Source organism: Dromaius novaehollandiae, chromosome W (genome assembly GCF_036370855.1).
Source record: "Dromaius novaehollandiae isolate bDroNov1 chromosome W, bDroNov1.hap1, whole genome shotgun sequence".
Lineage (NCBI taxonomy): Eukaryota > Metazoa > Chordata > Aves > Casuariiformes > Dromaiidae > Dromaius > Dromaius novaehollandiae.
Genome location: NC_088130.1, coordinates 45,505,906 through 45,531,137, shown reverse-complemented (window position 1 = coordinate 45,531,137; position 25,232 = coordinate 45,505,906). Strand labels below are relative to the sequence as shown.

At 39.2% G+C, this 25,232-nt stretch overlaps 1 protein-coding gene across 1 annotated transcript in view; it reads right to left on the bottom strand.

The window, feature by feature from the left end:
- Positions 1-24,456, bottom strand: part of LOC135324427 (junction-mediating and -regulatory protein-like) — a 71,097-nt gene extending 46,641 nt beyond the window's left edge. The window contains exons 1-2 of the mRNA XM_064500719.1: positions 23,128-24,456; positions 4,627-4,800 (exon numbers count right to left, since the gene is read on the bottom strand). Coding sequence (XP_064356789.1) covers positions 4,627-4,800; positions 23,128-24,036 — 1,083 coding nt within the window. The 5' untranslated portion in view covers positions 24,037-24,456. The remainder of the gene's footprint in view (positions 1-4,626; positions 4,801-23,127) is intronic.
- Positions 24,457-25,232: the final 776 nt, after the last annotated feature.

Below are 25,232 nucleotides of genomic sequence, written 5' to 3'. Positions count from 1 at the left end.
CCTCTCATTGACAACACTTGGGTTTTGATCAAAGACACAGTGCTTAGTCACCATGACTATGAAGTACTGTCCAAAACAAAAATCCAAAATAAGAAAGTAGTTTCTTTCTCTCTCTGAAGGCCAATAAACACTATCATATATATGTAAAAGGCTCTGGGTTTCTTGGCCTGTGAAGTTATTCTTTTGAAAGACACTTTTGAAAGAATAATCAGATTTGGTAACTCGTATCAAAGATCACTTCATATCTTGCTCCTAAAGGGCTCAAGGCTTGATCCTATTATCTGTCAGTAAGTTCTACAGCCAAATACCAACTACTAAAGTGGGCTGCTCCCTCCGTAATTTCAGAATGGAATAACTGGCAAAATTCAGATTTAACTGTCTGAAATCAAAGGCACCAGATCACAGTTAGCTACTCTGCTTCTTCCAACTTTTCAGAGAGACATTTCATCTCCAGTTTTCCAGCTACTGATGCTACTGATGTCTAATACTTCCCAGCTTTCTGCTATCACAATCTGTAATGTAAAGAAAATTAGCTAAACTTTCACAGGAAAACAATCCCTTTTAGTAAGTGGAAAAAAATGTTTCACATTTCTATCCACAAATTTTAAGATCAAAAACATTACAGATTTTTGTTTGATTCATTAAAAGTCTCATTTCTAGCAAAAAGAATATCTTAAAATCCATTTAGAATTCAAATGTTAAAGCTAGATAAAATAATCTGTAAATATGGTTTGCACTGTGGTTCTAAGTTCATACTTCTCTTCAAGGTCTCTTGGGAAAGATACAGATATAGACAGACAGCCAAAAATATATATAATTCAGCAATTGTACATCAAGCTTCATTTGCCTGATGCCTATGTTACATCTGAAAATCTGAAATCAGAAGGAACAGATCAATAACCCTAACAGTGAAATTAACAAACTAAAACTCACCAGTTGAATGTCTTCACGTGTAATTTTAGCTAAAACAGCAACAGCCCGGAAGTAAGGACATTAAACGATGCCTGTACAAATTGAGCACAGCTTATGTGTGTTCAGTTCCTTGATCATACCTTCTCCAGCATTCAGTGAACAGAAATACAGTGCTGACTGTTTGGCTGAATTACCAATGCAACTTTTCATACTTACCATACCAAATACAGCCCCTTGCACACACCAGCTAGTTAAACAACATTTCAACCTTCGACTGAATTTAGGACTGCTTTTCTAGCAAGCATTTCTCAATCTGACATTACAATTCATTACGAAGAGGCTTATATTTGTCTCCACGAGGTCTTAGAGCAAAGTGGGATTATTCCCACTTTAGAAAGAAAAAACATAGGTCCAAAACACTGCTCTGCTTGCAATCCCCACTTTTTCAAGAATGTATGATGGCTGGACACCATTTTGTTATGCTTACAGGAAGGTCCCCATTGATTTCAGCAGCACTTAAAACATTAAGCATTTCTGCAAACAAAACAGGTTTCTGAAGCTGGAAGCCCACAAAATGAGAAACACATCACTGTCAAACACTTTTGCTAGGTCAGATGGCTAGTCCATAATCAAACGGGAAATTCTGGCAGAATCCAATTTTCCAGAGTTGCATTCCACTTCATAAGGCCATCCTCTGTCCTTCCGCAATCTTGTACCTTTTCATTACATGTTTTCTAAATTCAGCAATAATTGAGAGGAGTCCTTCAAACTGTCGGCCTCACAGAATGGCTTTGATTCCTCATCCATACTGAATAATCCATCTTTCACACAAAGCACCCTTTGAGAAAATAGCACGCGATCAGTTGGATGGGGGGAGGGGAGATAAAAAGATTTCTACCATGGGCAACACTAATTCTGCATTTTCAAGCTTCCAAATACTTCAGTTTGTTATAAACAAACTTTACATTATTTTTACTGTTTCCCATAAAGGCAATGATAAACACCCTGGGAGTGATTCCCTAAGTGCCACAAGAGGAGAGAACACATTCAGTGCGGAAGGCACCTGCAGAGAATCGAGCTGTCCTACTCTAATAGGCCTCTGCTGAGTGCGTGCAATTTTGTGCATTTGTTTGTTTCTCCCTTCCCTCCCACAAACTTGTCCCTTCCCTAAATTTTCAAAGCAACAGCAGAAAATTAATACCTGGAGGATCTATCTTCCAATTTTTACATCATACTCCAAAAGGAGAAGACACTGAAGACTGTTCTCAAGCATCATAGGCAAAGCAATTGCTTTTTCCCCTAATCTCATTCTGAATGACAAAAAAAATTCTTAAAAAACAAAAACAAAACAACTTCCACACAAATCAGTCACAGACAGATACCCAAAACAGAAAAGCAAAGCCCTAAAAATGTTAAATAGAGTAATTACAGAAGGCATAGGCAATCCTGAATAAATACTGCTATTTGTATTCAAGCCGAATTATCCTTGTAACTTTTTTCTTCAATTTTAGTAACTCATTCTACATGTTCTTCTTTCCTTACCCTATCCTACATCCAAATTTTATCTTTCTCCTTGCGAGACTTCATTTAAACAGTATTGTATGTCCCCAGCTCCCATTTCACTGAGGTACTACACTTCAGAAATACTTCTGTTAAGCATGAAAACAGAGCTAACCCCAGCCCTAAGGGTTTATAAAAACCTATGGAGCTTTGTTCCATTATTAAGCCTTCCAGAAGCACATATGCTGCTAGTTAACACAAACCATCTCATGTACAAGTTCTATTTATAAACCAATTCCTCTACCCTAGCTACACAGTGTAATATATATTTTGTCATCTTAGATACAAGTACTGCTTTCTCTCAGACAATGAAATGAAAAACAAGAGATGGCATCTTTCTCTACCACATAATACAGATGACCAAGTTTTACAGCTCAAAAATTGCCAAGTTAGGAAGAGAACTTAATGTACATTAGATGCAACAATGTACTACTAAAGTAATCAACCACAGAACACGTCTCTGAAGTTTACCAAAGTTACTGTTTCAGGAAAAAACAAAAAAGAGATATTTTAAAACTGAAAATGAAGAGATCAATGTGGTTTAAAAAAGAGAGAGAGAGAGAGAGAGAGAGAGAGACAGACAGACACTCTTATTTCATGTTCCATATTCAATATAGTATTTATCTTTTCTTGCCTGACAGAAGAACAAACATTTTTCTATGTTACAAATTCAAGTAAAATGGGAACTATTTCATCGTACTCTGAACAATGGTTTTTATTAAGCATATTGTTCATAATCCTCAACAGGATAATACATCTGAAAAAGATATGCACCCCAATTATCCATGCACTGACACTTATCACACGGGGAAGCACTTCTAGTTCAAATACATTAATTCACCGAGTTTCAAGTTGCTGAACCTTCTGAAAAATTACTTTAGTTATAGACATAGAAATAGGTCAAAATAAAATTAGTTTGAAATCTTGAATTCCCTTGCCTGCCTCCCTCATTCTATACTGAAACTCAGAGAAGAACACTATCTTTTAAAACCAAAACCAGGAAAAACGATGCTGGCTACCTGAATAAAGAGCCAAGCTTAGACAGAATGACGATTGCAATACAAACTAAAGTAGGCCCATTTTAGCTCCTGTGTCACAATATATAACAACTAAGAAAGTTACAGTCTAGGATCTGTTTAGAAACTGCTGGTTCTGTCAGAAGTACTTCAGAGATGCAATAGAGGGCAGTTGTTACTTTTGGTCAAGTCTCTAAAAGAAAAGGAAAAATATCTAAAAAAATTAGAATTACGTTTTAAATAAAGTCCCCATATATAACTGTTATAAAACAGTTTTACAAAAATGTATTATTCTTTAGCTGGCTATACTTTTTTAGCTCTTTGGAAAATATACTTTTAAAATGTTACAACACATTACATGTTATTAATACACTTTCCACGTTTAAGTGTTTCACAACATGAGAAGCACTGACTCCTAATGTTTTATCATATTATCTCAGCAAACTAAAATGAAAAATAAACTACTGTATAAGAAATCTTTAAAAAAAATAACAATAATACCCATCTTGTAAACATGTGTCTCTTTCTTTTTTAGATACTAGTCATTATTCCAGTAATCACAAAGTCGTAAGTTTCACCTATTCAGTTCAACAATCAATTTAAAAAGTCGCGCACAGGAAGCTGAACAGTGATAATTAGCCGCGTATGCAGAGATGTGCTTGCTGTTCAAAAGTGCTCTTCTGAGTGCAGAAACCAAAAGGAATAGGGACAACATTTAGTGGTGAAACCTGCACTGCATATACTATACAGCAAAAGTAGTGTCTAGGTACTTTTATGACTCACTTCTCAATAGGTATTTTAGCACTCACAATAGAGGAAAAATCCCAACACACTTTAAAATAAACACGTACAACACATTTGCCGATATGAGCATAGCCTTATATGCACAGACACAAATATATTTTGCAGTGTGTACTGATCTGTGCAAAATTAAGGAGAGCCAGAGAAGGCCTTCAAATTGTCTAAAAATGTATTTTAGAATAGACAAAAGTTTACAAGCAGCAACGACTTCTTAAAAATAAAATTTATCCAGTAAGAAGTATCTAGGTTACAACTTTACATGTAAATAAAAGGTAAGATTTTCCATTAATATGGAAAATATTAATATATTCATATGGAAATATTAATATTTCCATACCTTTATCTGCTGTCTTCGAAGCATTGCAAGTTCCCTCATATCTCGAAATGGCTGTAGTAAGTATTGATAGAGTTCTGTGGTAGCTTCTGCAAGACTACTGTAGGCTTCATCTTCCATTTGATACAGTTCAAGCAGCTCTACCATGCTTTCTGTGTTCTTATGTTTTTCCAGAAGCTGTGAAAAAGTGAGAAAAATGCCAGTTCAGTGAATGTGTTCAAACACTCCTGCTAAAAAATTTTAAAACTATTTATTTGCCTATCTTCTTCTTTTATCTTCCCTCACCCACAAAATCATCACTCAGACATACAAAGAAAATCTTAATCCCCACCCACATCTTGAACTAAGCCAGTCAAGTATGAGCACTTCTCTGATAACCTTAACTCAAAATGTTCATTGCTCCTACTTACCACTGCTTTCCAAGGGTCTTCAAAAGCTAATAAATGTGAGCACAAAGACATAAGGAGAGCAGGAAAAGCAACTCAGTATAAGAATCTGTAACGTATTAATCAGATAAGCTATTTCACACATTTCCCACCTTCGGGCGGGGGGGGGGGGGGGGGGGGCGTGTGATAGTAAAGGAGACAAAGAGGAGAAAAATCACATTTTTATCTTTCCGGTCCTTATTTCTTGTAGCCTGCCTGCACTTTGGACCCACAGAGCCCCACTAAATTGGTGCAACTACACAGGCACACACAGACACAGATCGGTGTTAAGCAAAATACTAGCGATCCACATGTCTGGCAATTTTACTTTCTGTTCTATGACTTTACCTTAGACAGTTCAGGCACAAAAGTTCAAATCCACAGAGTTTCCCTTAGATTTTTTTTTTAATGAAATTATCAAAGTATTTTAAACTTTAAATATAGTACTAAAATTATTTTTAATTCATCTAAAAAAAACATGGCTTCCTAAAAGGTCTCCTCATTCCTGTTTGGTCATATTCACTACTATTTTTTTTTAATTTACATGTTTGCTTTGCATCTATTTTGGGCATTTGCCTGGGCAGACCTCACATGCAGCTGTAAGTTTTTTACGATTTCCAAAAAGTTATTCAACTATTTAACTATAACTAATCTCACAGAGACGTATGGAAGTACTTGATGCATTTACAAAGACAAGATTATCTGAAATTAATTCTCCTCTTATGTAATTTTCAGACACTGAAAGTCAAAGTCTCTTGTCCTTTATATCATTATCTCAAAAGCACACATTCACAGTCCAGATTAACCTAAACTGATCACAGATTACGGAAACTAAGGAATAAGAGTATTGTATTTTCTCTCCGTTCATTAAAGTTGAATGTCCACCTACCTGAAATACTCTCAGTATACTCAATTGCATCATGTGTCATTAGTGAAAGAGCAAATACAAGGAACTGCAGATTGGCAGATGACAAGCCAGGAGGAACTTTCCCTCAGCTAGGCTTGGCAGAGACAAGAGATCTGTGAGAGATGGAGTGAAAAGGATGCAACATTCCTCAGCAGCATGAAATATTTTGTTGGATTACCTAGACCATTTCACGTAGGAAATTGTTTCTTTGCCAGATCATTTGCTATGAGCTTCTGCTCTCTTCCAGCACCACATAATATCCTGTGGCATTTGAATTCTTACTGACGATATCAGGCAGTATTTTGTGGCTTGCAGGCTATAAAACTAATGCTTTATGGACTTTGAGTTGAACACACAATTTTGCCTACAATTGCAGGGACAGGAGTCATCTCAGATGCTCCTGGCTTCGAATCCTAGGTTCCTACAGATTTTATGCGTTATTCTAGCCCACCAGGAATTTCCTAGTCTATAAAGCCACCTTTTCCTCAGCTCCTCTCACTTGCTGCTAGCGTCTCGAAAGAGTTGCCAAAGCCTTCTCCTACTTCCACCTGGCACTATCATAAAGCCCTTCTATAGTCCCAAAGCTGTAGTTATCTCTGTCAAAGTTCCCACAAAACAAACTTTTCTTCTAAACAACCCATTACAAGAAGGGTCTCTTATTCTTAACAGCTCCACAACACTCTAATGTTCATTTCCTTTTTAATGTTCAGGCTACTAATACCTGCTTATTAAATAAGGAGATACACATTTGTTTTACACATTTGTTTCATCTTGAAACCTCTACTATTTTTTAGGATACAGATCCCACAGAGAAAAAAAAAATTAAAGTAAACTTTTCACCATTTAAAGGAGAACCTTAAATAATCCAATATCAAGAATAGAACAATAAAATATAGGGGATTTTTCCTCCTTTCACAGACCATTCTTAAGGCACATTAAATAGTTCTGAAATTCTGGATACGGTCATAATTCTGTAGAAGGCAGACTGAAAAAGTGCCTGGAAATGAAGGGCAGTCTCAATTTTATGATCGTAAGTGTAGTACGAGGACCTTTTTAGACAATAAAAGCATATATAAACTTATAATTAGTTGTTTTTTAAGTGAAAAATCATGTCCATAGCTGGAAATGGTATGGATAAAGTAGTGAAGTATCATGATGTTCCAACAGATAGAAAATACAAGTAAATGAGGATCTTTACAATGTCTTGGTAATATCCAATTCTATTGGTCTGCTGCTTCTAGTGGAGTTTCTTCAATCCTAAACCTAGAATATAAGCAGACAGTAGATCCAACTATTCCTCAACTCCTCTGGAAATACTGAGCCATCATGGAGTAAAAGCCTAATAAATACAAGAGAGGGCAAGTTATTCACATGTAAAATATGCATTTTCAATTTGTTAACAAAAAGTAAGCAGCTATTTTTACTTCCTGAGCCAAGCACCAACACAGATTCTATTTCCTGTGCCTAATGAAGATTTTTTTGAATGGAAATGGAGATGGAAGGCTCATATAAACTACAATCAGAGTATCACCTTGTTTGGTTTGGACCAAAGACCAGATAGCTATCTACTAGGGACAATCTTCAAAACATGCAGGAAGGTTACCAAGCTGTGACAGAATGAGCTCTGTAAGAAACAGCCTCATCACATCCACCAGCTATTAATATGTTCCTATACAGACTCAATCAGATGATGTTTCGGGGGAAACACCTGATCATTAACCTTAGAAATGCTGCAAATCAGCTCAAAAGCACGTAATTTAGTCCTGTCAAATCAACAGCGTAATACTGCTGCCTCAAATTTCACTTGAGTTAAAGGCTAATGAGAGAAAGAAAATACTGGAAAATTATGAAAGCCTCCAGTTTTGGAAAATAAAAACAAAATACCAAAAATTTATGGTTCTCATTTGAAATGACAGTTATGTTTAGATACTTAAATGTAAGAGTCAAAATATTCTCTCCCACTGTTTGGAACTGATGTTATTACCGCTAAAAGAACAAGCTTCATCAGTCAGATACGGCTACTAGACAGAGCCTTATAAATCTGATGAGGAGTCCAGGCTGCTGTAGTGCCACAGAGCAGCCTACAAAGGGGACACTGATGCAGCAGACAGCTGGTGCTAAGTGGCCTGCCTAGAGGACCTCTCCCCACGTTGCTCTGCAAAGCAGCCTGATGGAAGCTTTCCTGTCCCAGATCAAAGTCAGATGAACCAATTTTTATCTGGCTGCCATTCAGCTTTTAGCTTTCCAGACTGTCACGTAACAATAACGCCGGGTCTAGCACAGAACCCACTGAATTAGTAATGTCATAAGGCAAACCTGACCCTCCACAGTCTCACAGATCATTAATTGAATACGTTCAAATTTTCACATAGCCAGTATCAAAAGGGTACACTCTATCAGATACATGAAAATTCAGCTAGTACCTTTTAGTAAGATAGAGACATTAGTTAAGTTGGCCAAATGCCTAAATCAACCAGATACCTTAGAATTGTGCAGTTTTCAGTGTATTAGCATACAAATAAATGAACAACTTTTGTGGCATACTTTATGTCCCACTGATGATTAATTCCCAACACAGGCATTCAGTGTTACTGTTCGTTTACTTCGATGGCCTCAGAATGAATTTCTGACTTTCACAATTTTTTAATTATATTATTAAAAGAAGTGGGTGGAGGAGGGAAGGGTAATATCCTGTACAGGCCTGACTAGTGCTAGACCCATTGAATAATGCATTTATTTTAAGAATCATGTTTCACAGATGTTACATTGTTCACAACTAAATGAATCCATATATTTTGGGCAACCATTATGCAGATAGACTCTAACCCACAGGAAACGCATTTTCTTTTCAATTTAACAGCACATTTATTTGAACTATAGAACAAAGATTATTTCTTTCTTCAGCATTTAAAAAAAATACTTTGCCTATAAAGCTTTAAAGGCATTACAGAGGACAGTACAATTACATGCGAGTTAACCTCAGTTTTCAGCAAAATCCAAAGCTTGAATTAATCAATGAAAAGTCTTTTCTTACATTTCCTTTGCTACTCCCAAAACTTCATCTGTTATTCCCATTTTATTTTGTGTATTTTTATAAAACATTGTAAGCAACCTATCCAATTTTAGCTAAAACAAGCATTAAAAGGTACTTCTCTGTCACTTACTAAGCTTTTTCATAATTTTAAGACAGTAGCAATAGAATAACCTATTGTCATATGAATTTAGGTTCTCAGAAGCCTGACAGTACTGCTTGCCATTTTCAGAAACAATTTTAAAGCTTTTTAATTGGAGAAGCATATTTAAAATCACAGGTAAACCTAAGGAGCAGTTATTTTCAGAGAGCAGAAGTACACTGCTGTAGATGAAGCTGTTGTTAGATATTCCATCCTTTCCACAGAACAGCAGTCCTAAGTTTAAAAACATCAAATCCTCCTGTTGATAAACTAGCAATAGGCTACAATGAGGTCCAGGCAATAAGTTCCAAAGAAATAAAACTCCAGAGTGCATAGAATTTGGATGCAATATTTCAGCAATTGAACATAGACTATACATTGATATATTAGAACATGCTTAAAACTGTTTCTATTCTCTTTTAAAACTCTCTTTAAACAGCAGTTTTTAAAACAAGAAACATTCTTATTAAAAAACAACGCACCCGCAACTCCTGGTAATCAGCAACAGACTCAACTACATGAAATTTGTGTTACAGGTAATTTACTTTTCCTCTCTCTTATATAGTTCATAATTGGTACTCAAAGCAATCATCCACCTATTGAGTGGACAAAACGCTGAAGGGTCCAATTTTTCCAACCAGGCTTTTGAAGATAGGAGATTGAACTATATGCCAATGCACAGCAAAGGTTAATGTCTGGGTTTTGGTAGGGGTTTCTGTATGGCTGTTTACAGAAGGACTAGGTTAATTAAAATAATCAAGCCAAACCAAAAGCATGTATAGCAAACAAGTTTATCAAAGTTTGTAGTTATTCTAAGAAACAAATAGCAAACAAACAAATGACAAGGTATTGGGAAGTAGTAACATGGGTGTTCAGCATCAAAGAAAGCAAAGAACACTTTCACCGAATGTTTCATGCTGTCTCCTAGGCCTGTGAAGAGCTGTGCTCACATCAAGTGAGCCACATCACTCCTCTTTAAACCCTGTTTAAAACAGTCTTTTACCATAGTATCTACTAGAGAAATTGACTGTAGACAGCACACCAGCAGGCAAAGACCAGCACTCTGCAGACTGGCCGTCTTGGCCATCTTTCGCTCTTACCAGTTACCTTCCTTTACACTTTGTTACTGCCCCAGGAGCTGTTAACCTGTTGCTTTTGTCAAGTTCACTTATAGTGCCTACCAAAATGCACTTCATTTCAATACACTATCTGTAACACAAGTCAGCAGAAAGAGGAAAAACTGAACTATTTGGTAAGAAGAACTGAAGTAGTATTTTAAGGTAGCTAAGTGAGACAAAGCATCATTTCAATGTATGCATCACTACTGAACAACATAATTTCTCTCCTTTGACACAAAATTTTAAGTAGAAACCTCAGCAGAACTATGTATATATAACTTGTTGGAATATCACAAGGCTCAAGGTTAAAGCTGCCAACTCTGACTGCAAAGTATGGCACATTAGATCTTTTCTGAAAGCTCAAGAGAGAGGTGCCAACGCTTAAAAAATATGCATCTCCTTTTCCATAAAAAAGACAAATGTATGTGTGGCAGCATGGTAGAAGCTTCTTCTAAGTTGGCACTTGTCTGATCTAAATAACTCACCTTATTGCGTGATGTGCCATTCCAGAGTTACACCATCATGTCAAATTAGTGCCAGTAAAAGCCAGCTATTTGTTTGCATTCGCTATATTACTTGGAATGGCATAGCCACAAATAAGCTAAATAAATCACAGCAAACAAGAGCTAATTACATAGGAGTGCCATGCTTTTTTCCTGCTGTCAGTAACACAGAAATAAGTATTTACATTATAATGCAATTTGATGAATAAAATAGATGAGTTTTCCATATTTCAAAGTTAACTCTGGGACTCCTATTCCTCCCTTTGGAAAGAGGCAAAATAACTAAAAGATAAAGTCATTAATGAATCACTGATCAGTTGAAACATAGTAATATTGAACCAAAAGACTTCTAGGCAACACCTCACCCTGAAGGCTTGGCAAACAGCTGTAGTCTACTCATGGCCTAGTAAGTCCTAACTTCTCCTGCAGGAGTCTGATCAAAAAACACCCCAAAACCAGGAGAGTGAGAACACACATTAAGGTAAGTGTTTACGCTGTGCCATAAAATATATTAACTTTTGGTCCACAGACCCTCTATTCTGTGCTTCTTACCTCTGCTGTTAGTTAGGAAAACATTTCCAAGAATATCCAAACCAAGAGCCATCTAAATTGAATAAAATTTGCATACAATGAATGCACTTACTTAAGTGAATATTATCACATTACTCTCAGAGCCCCTTCCTTTATGTAACGTTTGCAATGTGGAGCACATAGGTCTAGCCAAACACTCATTCTGTTAAAGAGGAAACATTTTTCCAGGAAAAAAAATGTGAAAAGAAAAAAAAATTTTTTAAGGTATAATCAACTTCACTTGGAAGTCAGCCCATGGGACCTGCAACATCAGCACTGAATTAGTACTCTTACCAGTTTTACAATGCATTTGGTGTGCTAGAAGATATTCTTAAATGTCTGATAATATAATATTTCCAAAATTTGGATGTTAGACTGATCTGATGTTAGACCTCTTTAAAAATCTAGTTCAAAGGAGATAGAGCATTGTGGCAAAACCAGACTCAAAGCACTAGCAAGGGTGAATCTACTTCTTAAAGCTGAACTGAACTAATGGCTTGCTCCTACTGAAAGGAGATCCCACTTTCCATTCCCCTTCCTTTTCTTCTTCCAGCTCCACCTCAGTTCCTTGTTCCTTCTGCTCTCAGGAGCATTTTCCCACCCCCTCCATTACACTGGCTTGGTCCTTCTCAGACCCTTCAACAAAGTAACTGAGCATCTGGCAGAAAAGTACTTTTGGAATTTCTCTCAGATTAATTTCCTGCAGTTTAATGAGTTGAATTAGCACAACTCAAGGAAAGGAAGAGGTAGGATCTCTCCCTTTCAGCATCAGTAAACTGATGAAAGGTAAGTTACGTATTCGGACATGAACCAGCTCATAGTGACGCATGAGCCAGCTCTCTTTGATAGGGTGGCTGGCTAGTCAGCCACCTTCAAACATTAGACAACAGCTGCGGGGTAATTCAAATGGACTTCTGTGCGACTTCCAAAGGCTACTACAGTTCAACATGGATCCAACCTCTATAGCACCTTATCCGAAGGTGAAAGCATGGAAAGTCAGGCCTAAGAAGGAAACAACGCTATGCATGATTAAACCAAATTTTGAAAGTTTCTAAACTAAAATGATTTTTGATTTAAAAGCTGAATACAACACTAAAAACAAACCCCAACAACAAAATCCCCACATTTATAGCCAAGTACTATTAACTAATAAAAGGCTAAATGAGGTATTAAGAAACTCCTGAAATCACATATTGTGCACAGTTTTTCCTCCCACTCTAACAGCAAATAGCATCTAATTAGCAAGCTATTAAATCACTTTCCTAACAGTACAACATTTCAGAAGACAGCAATTTAAATTAGTATCAGAATTGTGTTCTATGTTGTTATCCATTTCGGTTGATTATTGTTCCTGTTTTCACAGAGAAATGGGGGGAAGGATACACAGATGAAATGTTAGGGAGAAACAAAACCCAGCCAACTCTAATGTGGGTGTATAGTATTTCTGATAAAAATCTTCACATTGAACCACAGAGATATAAGAAGCACAATAAAACACAGTTGAAATAATACATACAGTTTACCTATTAATCAAATTCTTCCCAAACTGATCCAATATTTCAAGCACTTTGGGATTTTTTTTAAACTCCTGTCATACACTCTTCCCTTCCACATGTGGAGTATTTGCTAAATTATACTACTGTGAAATGAAAAAAAGGTTTAAATTATATTCTGAGACACATGATGATTGTAAACAAATAGTGCTCTCCTTCAAAGACCGAAAAACCTTACTTTCTACTGTAAGAAGTCATTTGTTTCTAGTGGCGGCAAAATGCAATAATTTGGGCTGTGAAGCCATGGTGCTATTTTTAGGAAAATTATAACTTTTTAGAAATGTCTAAGACTGATCTACAGTTTTTCCTCCCTCAAAAGCTTTACAATTGCATTCCTGCACTTTTTCCCTTTAATTTTCCTTAAAACAGAGACGTAAAGTACACAGTATTATTTGAGCTCTTTTTTAAACAAGAGCTAATCTAAATTGGTCCTACTTTGAGCATGGGACTGGACTTGGCAGCCTGTAGAGGTCCCTTCTAACAGAATAATCTTCTAATATAATAATCTATGACTCCAAGTTATCAAAAAAATCTTTTACAAAACTCTATTCCTAAAGTGTCTGAAAACAAGCCATGATGCAATACTGTTATGCGAAAAGTTGTGCTACAATTCATTTAAGATGACCCACATAAATTGTCTGCAAGTCATCACAAACAAATGCTAATTAAATCTTTAAAACATATTTTTCAAAGGAAAAAAAATCCTGTTCCATCACACCAATAACATAACAATTTTTCTAAAAGAAGGTTATATAAACAGTTGTACACAATTGCATCTTGAAAAGTATTATAATAGTATTGTAAAACAACAATTTTAGTGTCTTTTCTGAAAGCAGAAGTACTCAACTGTACTTTGAGAAACCACGAAAAACACTGCTGAATGACACACTGGAAGTGTTTTATAATATCTTTTCAGGAGGAACTTGTAACCAAAAACTAAATTAATGTCCACGAGACATTCAAACTTTTCTGAATGGCTAATGTTTGTCTGCCTCACAGATTATAAAACAATTCCTTACCATTCCACTCCATCGGTAACTTTTGCTGTACAAATACCACAAACAGAAACAAACAGATGGAAAGGAAATCCAGAGAAAATCCATAGGAAATCTTACCAATAAAAGGTTTTCAACTGAAAACAACCTTTGTCAAAATTTCTGCAACCAGTCAAGAGAGTAAGAAGTAGATCTATCACCAGCATTCTATTTACATCTGCTCTAAACAGCTTTAGATGATGAGTTTCAGATGCCAGCCTGCCAAGGGAGCTGTCTTCACACCAAAATTCCTCTCTGGCTATGACTAGGACAGTTAATCAAAAAGTAAAATCCAAACTCCACAAATAAACCTCTAACAGGAAGTTATTAAGAAGAAGGGACACAGATGAAAAGCAAGAATTAGTAAACAAGGAGACATCTGTGGAGAAACTGCAAGTTAAAAACTAGTACTGGTTTTACAGCAGAGTGTCTCCAAAGCCTTCAGTAGGGTAAGTAGTTTTTTATACTAGGGATGAATTTAGCACTGTTTGTTAAAATTCTTAAGACTAATAATGGTTTAGTTTAACTATATTCAGGCCCATCTCCTTCAGAAAATGGTTGGCCAAGTTTCAACAACTAACTAAAACAAAAACATATTTCCCATATTAATTTATAGCATTTATGATTACAAGATGCTATGAGATCACCCAATCTCCAGGTCCAAAAGATTTGGACCATTTTTATAATTTGTTTCGCGTTATCCAAAGGCTTCAGTAATTTTTCTTAAAGACTAACCCATATTCTAACAGATATCACCATCAGATTTCTAGATGAGATCATATTATTACTTTCTGTAAGGACACAATAATTCTTTCATTCTCATTCTTAAACATTCTTGCGTGTTTGCTATTAAATAGCACTGCACTCAAAGCAGGGATTTTCAGTGAACTATCTAAAGATCTTTGTTCTGAATGGTTATGGTAATGCTAGTACCCTAAAAGACATATGAGTAATTCAAATAAACTGTTCCAATGCATATTAACTTCGGCTCCCTTCCTTAAAAATTCTCAGTCTTCTAATAAAGATCAGTATAAATAATATGGTTAAAACCACAGCTGCCATTATCTTAATATGCCACTTTCCCAGATTACTGTCACACTGAATACCAGCATCAGTATAAAAATTCTGAACACTCATTTTTTTAACATAGCAAACTGCTTATGACAACAGTGTATCTTATTTACAAGTTTCTATTACATAGTAAATTAACATCAACTTGTGACAAACCTTTAAAAATAAAATTCTTGGTAAATGGTTCTGCTTGTTTTCTGGGATAGAGGGAAGAAAAAATGAGTAACTTTTATATTACTGGCACCTGGCATTGGAATTACCCAAAACTGCAAAATATGTTCTAGGCACAGATTCCTCTATAGAGTTCAATAAATGTTCATTTGTTTCTCTTACTTTTGTACAGTACACCCATACAGCATCACCCATAGCAGAATTACAGTATCAGCAAACCTGAAGAGTTGATTCTTCTCCGGAGAAAATAAAGGATGAGGTGGATTGAGCTGCATTTAGAAGATACCCTCAACAGCTAAAGCAACAGACTCAACGTCTCACAACACAACCTTATTCTACTGCCAAGCAGTATTTAACAGATAGCGTTCTGAGTACCAGCTCAAATATATCTTTGCCTCTACTCAGCACTGGTGAGGCCACATCAGGAGTGCTGCATCCAGTCCCGTGTTCCCCTGTACAAGAAAAACATGGACCTGCTGGAGCGAGTCCAGCAAAGGGCCACAGAGATGATTAAGGGACTGGAGCATCTCTCATATGAGAAAAGGCTGAGAGAGCTGGGACTGTTTAGCCTAGAGAAGGGAAGACGCAGGCGGAATTTTATCAATGTTTATAAATATCTAACAGGACAATGTAAAGATGAAGCCAGACTCTTCTCAGTGGTGCCCAGCAACAGAACAAGAGGCAATGGGCACAAACTGAAACACAGGAAATTCCACCTAATCATAAGAAAATGCTTTTTCACTCTGACAGTGGTTGAACACTGGAAAACATAACCCAGAGAGGCTGTAGAGTCTCCATCCCTGGAGAAATTCAAAACTCAACTGGACACAAATCCTGGGCAACCTGCTCTTGGTGGCCCTGCTTGAGCAGGGAGGTTGAACCAGACTATCGCCAGAGGTCCCTGACAACCTCAACTATCCTGTGTTTCTGTGGTATATCAAATAGTTAATCAGAATTATGATATCCTTAAGACCTATTCTCTTTCCCTCTCTCCCTACCACATTACTTATTGTTAAGTTTCTGCCTCCTGAAAAAAATAAAAGAATCCCCCAAATGTATTTTTAGTTGGACAGAGTCCCTACTTTGACTGACGTCCTCTTGAATAGCAGCAATTTCCTGGTGGACTATAATGTAGAATTCTACTAATATTAAAGAAAGGAATGCTAAAAGCACCTCCCAAAAGAGATCACGTAACTACCTACAGAAAAATGGTAGATCCAGCTTTTCAGAGGCTTCTCCAGCTCTGCAGTAGCAATATTACATATATAAAGAGCAACATGAACCCTACTGATCATCTGTGAGCCTTTATTATAAAAAGAAGCGTAAAAAGATGTAATGATTAGAAATAATCTGCTTTCTTATGCTAAGCTGGCCTGTGCAACACTAACTCAGCCAGAAACTGAGGGGAAGAAAAGTTACTGGATTTTGAAAGCGATGTGGAAAGACATTGACTTAATGGCCTAAGTCCTGTAGGACATTTACTATAGGAGGGAGAAAGAAAATAATGCTGGGAAAAGGGAGGAAAAATATGCAAGACGACAAAGTAAGGTAAACATGAAGAAAAAACAACTGAACACCAGATCTAAACACTAGGAAATGAAGTGGGCTGTAAATTCCAAGCAGCATAATGGATAACAGAGAGTTTATTACACAGGTTATACACACCTCTTCAAAATATTCTGACATATAAAAATGTTGCAACTACATATCAGCTAGAACAACTTTAACAGGAAATGGAGGAAGGTCTATCCCTGTACCTTGGGAAATGAACAATTCACATTCTGAACTGAAATATAAAATAACTTTATCTTGTCATCAGAATACTCACCAAACCACAAGACAAAAATTGTTCCTCAATCCCAGTTCAGACAGTTAAACAGAGCCTATATTGTATTTTATTCCTATTTTTCTTCTCAGGTATTTGGATAGGGACACGAACTATGAGATTGGCAAGCTGTTTCTTTAATTTCTAAAAATTAAGGTCAAGTTTACTGGGCTAAGGGTCATACCGAACAGTATTGCTATATTTTTATAGAATGTTACTATTATTTTTGATGTAAGACTTAAGTTTTGTCAGGTAAGCAAATTCTTCATGCAGCTGTCCTTTTCTTTGTGTATGTATCATTCACATTTCCCTGTGTCTTGAAGGAATGCACATTATTAGAAGCATTCTACTCTTTTCAAATACAGTAGTGTTCCCAATCATCTTCAGCTAGCTCTTGTCAAACTAACAAGGCATTAATAAAACAACACATGAAGTCTATCCACATATGTATGCCATATGTGGCTTGCAGAAAGGCAGGGGGAATATTACATAAAATCTAGAAGTATCCTACTGAGACTGGAAAAGAGACAATACAAAAAGATTGAGAAAAACAAAAGCAACAGCCAAAACTCTAATTAGCGTACAATCACAAGTCTGTAGATCTCTGAAGCAATTCATGATGCTACCCATAAAACAAAATTAAAAGCAAGAAGCCATAGAAAAAAATAAGCATCGAGTCAGGAAGGTAGCAAATGGAAAAAAGACAAATGATAAAAAATTTCTAATTAAAAGGTAAACAGTAATTTTGCATAGGGCTTAGAACATTTTACTTCACAAGCTAAGGAGAGAAGCAAACACTGTAGTAATGTGCTCTAATGTCCTTTAGATATTGAATCCTAGAAGCCATTTTAAAGCACGTATTTTAGAATGGTATGTAATCACATCTTAAGACTTTCAGCAACTGTATGTTCACCATATGATTAAGCTGTTCCACTATTTAACTACCCTTTCTGCTATAAGGGTCCAGGAATCTCAAGCGATATAAAACTCTATCTTCCTTCTATGTCTTCCAGTAATATTATCTGTCATAACAGCATATGTAACATATATTTACATATACAGACACATTTCAGAAATTCACTGAAACACTTTGAAAAGAAAAACATCAATGTGACTTTAACTTTTATTATTTCCAGAAGAGAAGGGAGAAGGCGTCATTCCACATGTCATTCTGCTTATCTGAAAACGTAGCACAGTATCCTTACTGCTGGGTCTCATGCTTACAGAATGAGTCAGGTGTGAACTTCCAACCTCTACAGATGCCAAGCCTTTAAAATTCTTATTAACTTAGGACTAGTTCAAAACAGCCAGAAATAATTGCTAATGACTCCAACTGCGGATTATATAAACAGAAAGATGATGGCTGGCAAGGATAAACACTGAGAAAACATCTTCAGGTGGACAGCAACAGAAGTACTAGCCAGAATATTATTATCATGTGGCTGTTTCCTAATAACTTGGAGACTACTTACCTATTCTACACTGCACACCCTACAGCTGCTAACAGATACTAAGTTTTGGTTAGCACTAACTTATAGTACTGGTACAGTACTTAAACAGCCTATTTATGAAGTATTCAGGAGAGAATCAAAACAGTTTTACTGAAAACAAGTGTTGTCACTACAGCTAATGAGCACATACAAACAGCTTTCAAGCAAAAATAGGTAGGATTTCCAGAATGTTCAGCATTCTGTTCTATTCACGTCAATTAAAAAAAAAATAAATATAGATATCTATATCAACCGTACATCTTCCTTTAACCCTCTGTGTTCCCAAAGTTAAATCTGAACCAGTGTTCTGCTTTGTCACAAGATACCTTAGGGATCTTCTAAATCCAACTACTGCAGTTAACATACAGGGTTCAGTTGTCTTTGCCTCTTGTACAGAAAGATATTTCACTGGTTTGGATGAAAATCTTACTGATAGTGATTTCAACACCAAACTGTTCAGTAATCCAAAAAGTAAGTAATACAAAACAATACAAAAAGTACTCAATGCTTCAGTAATACCAAAAAAAAACCCCACACCTCTGTAAACTGCAGTGCACCTAACAGTACAGCATCAAATAAAAACAGCTACCTCACCTCTGGAAAAGTCACCTTATTCATATAGTGCCCTGCTACCTAACATATACACATTTATTTTAGTACTGAATGCACAGAAACAAGGAAATAAAATTTTCCTGGTAACTGAGACCATCATGAATATTATTTTCACTAAATATTAGAAGAGGCTCAACAAAACAAAGACTAAACTATGGCTACTACTTAGGCTTTTTTGATGAACACAGAAATACGTGACAACATTCTCTGAAATCAGCAAATGTGAAATTATACCAGTTATAAATGGACTAACTTATTATCCATTTGTATGATTTGACAATCTTAGTTCATTCATTCAAAACCAAACTTCTCTACTACAGCTGTGCAAAGGTCATTAAAAAACATGTATATACACCAAATAAGAAAGGAAAAAAGTAAATGACAATACAGCTTCCTGACAAAAAAAAAAGACTGTTTTCTTCTCATGCAACAATGAGTTTTTACCCATAACAAAATAGATAAAAGGTTTAGATGAAAACTTTTCTTAATCTTTCTAGCCCTTTGAATCAAAAGTAAAATGAAGCCTATCAACATCAAATTAAAGTCTCCAGGGCTTTTCTGGTGCTTAGTAAAATCTTCCAGTGTACAGGGGAAAGAGTTTAAAAATATCAGTAGGTCCTCACTCCCAAGGCAGTCTTAAACTAGCCACAGAAAACAGTCTCAAAATGTCTTCAGAATTTAACCATGCACTAAAAGTGCTTCTGAACTTATGATTAAAGCAACTAAAAGAACACACATAGAACTTGCAGAGATGCAAAATGACCTTTCAACAGCCTGCCTGCAGATACCAGAATTCAAAGATTTTCCTGAATAACAATAAAATGAAAGCAAATCTCTAGCTTTGTAACTGGCATTAAAGATCCTATAGACTGTCATCTGCCAAACTTCAGACCACTGTGGTGCTTAACAGCTACAGGCAACAGAGACATTCATAGATCCCATCAATTCAAAGATGCTGCAGAAGGCTTATAATGTACAGATAGGCTTCCCAGGCCCACAACTTGCTATGCAGAAGCAAGTTAAAGGGAAAGTGTGCAATGGGCTACGTTTGTTGGCATGAGTAAGTCATCAACCCTTCTTAATCACAGTTTGTATTATACAAACAACAACACTTATTCAGTAAAATGGTGACCACATTCGACCTTTTTCCAATATATCAATGACAAAGAGATACAACAGCATCTTTGATATTACTAGACAAAAATTTACAAGCAGGTACACTTATCCTATAACAACTCCTTCCACATTGTAATAGCCAGGAAATTGGCAGCGACGGCAGTAAGGAAAGGAGCTTCTTCTGCCTTCCAGAGGCAGAAGTTTAGAATATTGGTAATGCTGGCCAAGAAGCTGGAATCCCAAATGAGGATTCAGTGGCATCCTCTCTATTAAAATATCATTTTTTATCTAGCCATTAACTGATTCTTTGTCATGTTTACATTTGGGAGGTTAGTCCTCTAGTTAAGTATCCAATTAATTTTTTAAACAGGCATAAACTTAATGAACAAGGGCTCCAAACAAGTATGTATTAGTATTCAAAAATAAGGTGGAAAAATATTTCCTCCTATAGATACAAGTTCTTACTTTAGCATAAATTAACTGTTCCTAAATTATTTCAGAAATAATAGTTTTATTTGAAAAAATAAAAAGGTATGCTAGTTCAAAAAGGCAAATTATGCAGAAGAAATTAATTCCAGGTCATATAGTTCCTCTGCAACTATTTTTTCTTCCTGATCTTGGATCTGTTTCTACTTGCAACATTTTTCTGGCTTATTAAAGGTTTATAATTGAAACAGATAAAAATGCCTATTACAAAGGGCAGCAATTATTAACTGCTGTGAAAATAAACTGGCTAGTGTCTAACTTATGAAACACAGCAGATGGCCAAGTAGGGGATGCTGAAACAATGAATGCAAGAGATTTTGCTGCTCACTTTGCTTCTCCAACCTGAAGACCATAATCAACAGATTCTGCAAGCATTTCATAAGTAATATTTTAATGGCACAGAAAAATCTGTCCTGGAAAAAGAGATGCATTAAATAATTATAAACCTCAGAAACATATTTTAAAATGTTAAGCCCAAGTCTTCATGTTCTAAACTTGCTTTTTGACCAAGTTTACATTCATGAAGACCCTCCGTATTTGTTATACTCCTTGATATTTTTTTCAGTTGCAAGTTCTACACAGTCCTTTACCCCCCCTCTCCCCAAAGTTCTGGTAAGAGGTAAACTCATTTAAAATTGCAGGAGTCCAACATTCCCAACAGCTAACAGGCAGATTTCAAGTACAGATGGAAAAGTAAATAAAACAGATGAAATGTTGATTCTGTAGGGTTTTCTTGACACTATAAAAAACCTGTATTTCAGAAATACTCAGCAATACCCATCATCCATTGCTTCATTTTCTTAGAATTACAATGACAAATGATATTGCTATTTGCTCAAAAAAAGACATCATGAATGAAGTAAACCACTAACAAGTAAGGAAAAAAGAAACCCGAGAGCCAAAAGGGAAAGAGCAGGTCACTCTATTGGTTTCTTTTCTTAAACATGAACTACCTTTAATTAAAGAAGGATCAATTTACACAATAGACAGTGACAGAAGCACAGCTGTACTGACTTTAGGTACACTACTAGATTGGTTACCATGGGGAAGGAAGGCGGCACTGTGGTCAAATACACATATACATGCTAACATTTCATCTGCGCCAAGATCTGAATATTAATCAAAAATAAGATGCTGTAGTTTCAAGATCTTGATGGATAAAGCTTGCATAACCTATCAATAACTGATTTATTTTTTGCCCATGCTACTAGTGCTAACAGAACTTGAGATTCTCCCGATAACAAAGAGTTCTTGCAGAGTAATTCTGAATCAGTGGTTCTCAAGAAAACACGCACTTCTGAGTTAGATAATCATTCCCAAGTCCACGTATTTAACAGAACTGTTCATACTCCATCAGGAAAAAAAAAAAAACTTCACTACCACACATTTTTGAACACGCAGTACTGGTAGGATACATATAAGCAGCTGGAGCAGCCAACCTTGATTTATATCCATACAACAGAATTTAGATGGTGTTTGCAAAATGAAAAATTCCATAACCCAACTCACACATATAGCCATGTCTAGCTAGACCTTTGTACATTCTGGACCAAGGCTACACAAACACAAAAACAAGTGTAAAATTCTCGTAATTACTGGGAAAATCTGGGTCCTCGTGTACCTCAGTCCACAAAGAAGTGGAAAAAAATCTCACAGGCTGAGGCAGTGTTAGCAGAATCAACTTCCTCAACTACTTTTCTCAAAACAGAATAAAGAGAAAGAGAGAGCTGGTATGACTTGAAACATCCAAGTCTTGTCAGATGCTGATTGACAATAGCAATGCAGTAAAAACCTGCTAGAACCAGATAGCTTGCTTTTGTAAAATCCTACTTCTAAGGTAGCTTAATTTTAAAATTCCAGCTCCAAGAGCTTACCAGCTCAACATAAGTGTAGTTAATCCAATTCCACTGGAAACATCATTTCACTTGAAATACTAGATTCAGCACCCATAGCCTATAGGAACCTAGAAATATGTGGCTTCAGAAGCCTAAACTGCACTGCCAAACACTACGCATTGTTGCGCCCATTAAACAGAAAAATCCAGACTCCAACACATCCTGGTGCAAAGCAAATGCAACAACAAAAGTCTGGCAGTGAGACCTTGCCAAATCCATCAGGTTTTCGCTCACAAACCTCTAAATTCTACTGCACGGAATGAAGTGCTGAGCCACACTTTGACAACCAGGGAAAATCTGCATCTTCTTAATCCTGACACTAGAGATCTTGGAAAGGGTTAAGCCTCATTTTCTTACTTAGATTCTCAAAGTTTTATCTTTAAGCTAAACAGCTTTCTCTTCCTGTACCTTTTTTTTTTTTCCTTCTGTCCCATGGATTGATCAATTCTGCAAAGGGAGAGGGGAGCAGCAGAGGAGAACAACTAAACGAGATGGCACAGGCTAAAAAACAGATAACATCAAGGTGGAGGGACCCGGCCAGTGTGGCAGCCTCACCTCCTGGATTCGCCTGCGGGCCCTCTGCAGCACCTCCTCGTATCCCTTTTGTCGCAGCTCACTCAGGCTCTCATAATACTCTTCAGGGTCGTCAGTCTCGGTGAAAAGCACCTGCGAAAGGATCTTCCAGCCGCAGGTATCCAAGCTGTGGACCAAGTAAACTTGTAGTTTGTAGCAAAGAGCGTCCATCTCCTGCTCGGAAAGCTCCGGGGCTCCGAACAGCACCGTCCACATGCCCGAGGGCTCCTCGGGGAAGGCAGGCAGGTAGGGCTCCAGCTCCGAGTTCACGGAGCACAGCTGCTGGTGCACAGCCCGCAAGTCCTGGAAGGAGAAGAGGCCGGCCCAGCTGCACTCCTCCCCCGCGGGCTCCACGTCGGGAGCGGCCGGCTCGGCCGTCGGCAGCGTGGAGCACGGCAGCGACAACGAGGCGGCCGCCGCCTCCTCCTTCCCCAGCTCTAGCACTTCGATGTCCTCGGCGGCATCTGCCGCCTCCGGGCCCCGCGGCGGCCTCCGGGCCGGGCTGCTCTTGGCGCGCAGCGGGCTCCTCGGCGCCGCCTCGGCCGCCGCGCCCCGCTCGGAGCCCCGCGGCCCCGCGTCGGCGCGGGGGTGCGAGGAGCTGCGCGGCAGGCCGGCCTCCGCGCCCCAGGCCGGGCTCCGGCGCACCGTGGGGCTCCCGGCCTTCGGGGCGGCTCTGGGCTCGGCGGCCGCGGGGCTGCCGCGGCGCAGCTCGCGGGAGCCGCTGCGCTGGCGCTGCGCCGTGCGGTTGTGGCAGGTGATGGCGAACTTGCCCTCGATCTCGTTCCAGGCCACGATGAAGACGAACTTGTGCTTCTCCCGCTCCTGGAAGGCGTGAGGCCTCACGGCCACCCAGTCCGCCTCCAGCGTCTCCTCCAGGGCGAAGGCGGACATGGCGCTGCGCGGCTCCCCGCGGCCGCCGCCGCCGCCGCTCCCGTCCCGTCGGCCGCCCCCGCCCGCCCCGCCGCGCCGCGCGCCGGCCGGCAACGGCTGCCCACGGCCCCGCGCGCCGCGGCCTCACTGCCCACCATCAGCCATCTTAGCGGAGCGGGGACGGGGGAGGATGCGCTGGAGCCCGACCGGAGCCACGGGGGAGGGGGAGGGAGGGAAGGAGGGGGGACAGGGACGAATCACCTCCCCTCCGCTCGGGGGCCGCCGCTGCCGCCGAGTCCCGCCGCCGCCTCTGGTCCTCAACCCGCCGCCGCCGCGGACAATGCCCCGCTCGGCCCGCGCAGGTACTTCACGCGGGTCACGTGGGGCAGGCTCTGTTTACAAGCGGCGGTGGCGCTGCGGCAACTCACCGCCGGCCCCGCCCCCTTCCCCGCGGGGCGCCTTTCCCATTGGCTGTCGCTGTGGTTTCCGAGGTCCCACTTCCCTCGCTCCGGCCGGCGGCGATGGGCGAAGCCTCTAGCCCCGCCCCCTCCCGCCCGCCACAAGAGGGGCCTCTCGCCCGGCCGCCTGCTCTCTCCTGTGGTGGGCGGGGGCGCGTGGTGCCCCGCCCCTTCCCTGGTACGTACAATGCGGCCGTTCAGCTGCCCTGTGCTGGGGCTGCTGGGAAGGGCATGTGCCGCTCGCAGCCGTTGGTGGCGGGGGTTGGGGGGGCGGCAGGTGCTGTCCGGGCGGCGCGGCCCCGCCGGGAGCACTGTGCGGTGCCCGGGCGAAGGAGGCCGTTGAGGGCAGATCCGCCCGCCCCGTCTGTCACGCCTCAGCCCTGATTCCCGGGGCAGGGAGGAGGCAGCGGCCTCTGCTTCCTGCCGTGACTGACGCCGCCCTAGCTTTGTCTGCCCCGGCTCCATCCTCTGCCTTCTAGCCCGCGGCCCCAATGGGCCCGTTGTTCCCGGGAGCTGTTGCACATCTCCGCTCCCCGCCCGCTCGTACTGCCTGCAGCTACTGCTTTCCGGGGTCTCTGCCCCTGGCCTGTGAGCTCGCAGGGGATTGCCAGGCGGGGAGCAAAGGAGGCGTGTGAGGGCAGTGACCCTTCTCACAGGCAGGCTATACCTGCAGAGGATGTCTCTCTTCTTCCTGTTCCCCGAACTGGTTTCCTGCACCATTAGAGGCGAGGATGTGGTGCTTTGGCAGCTTATTTTAGC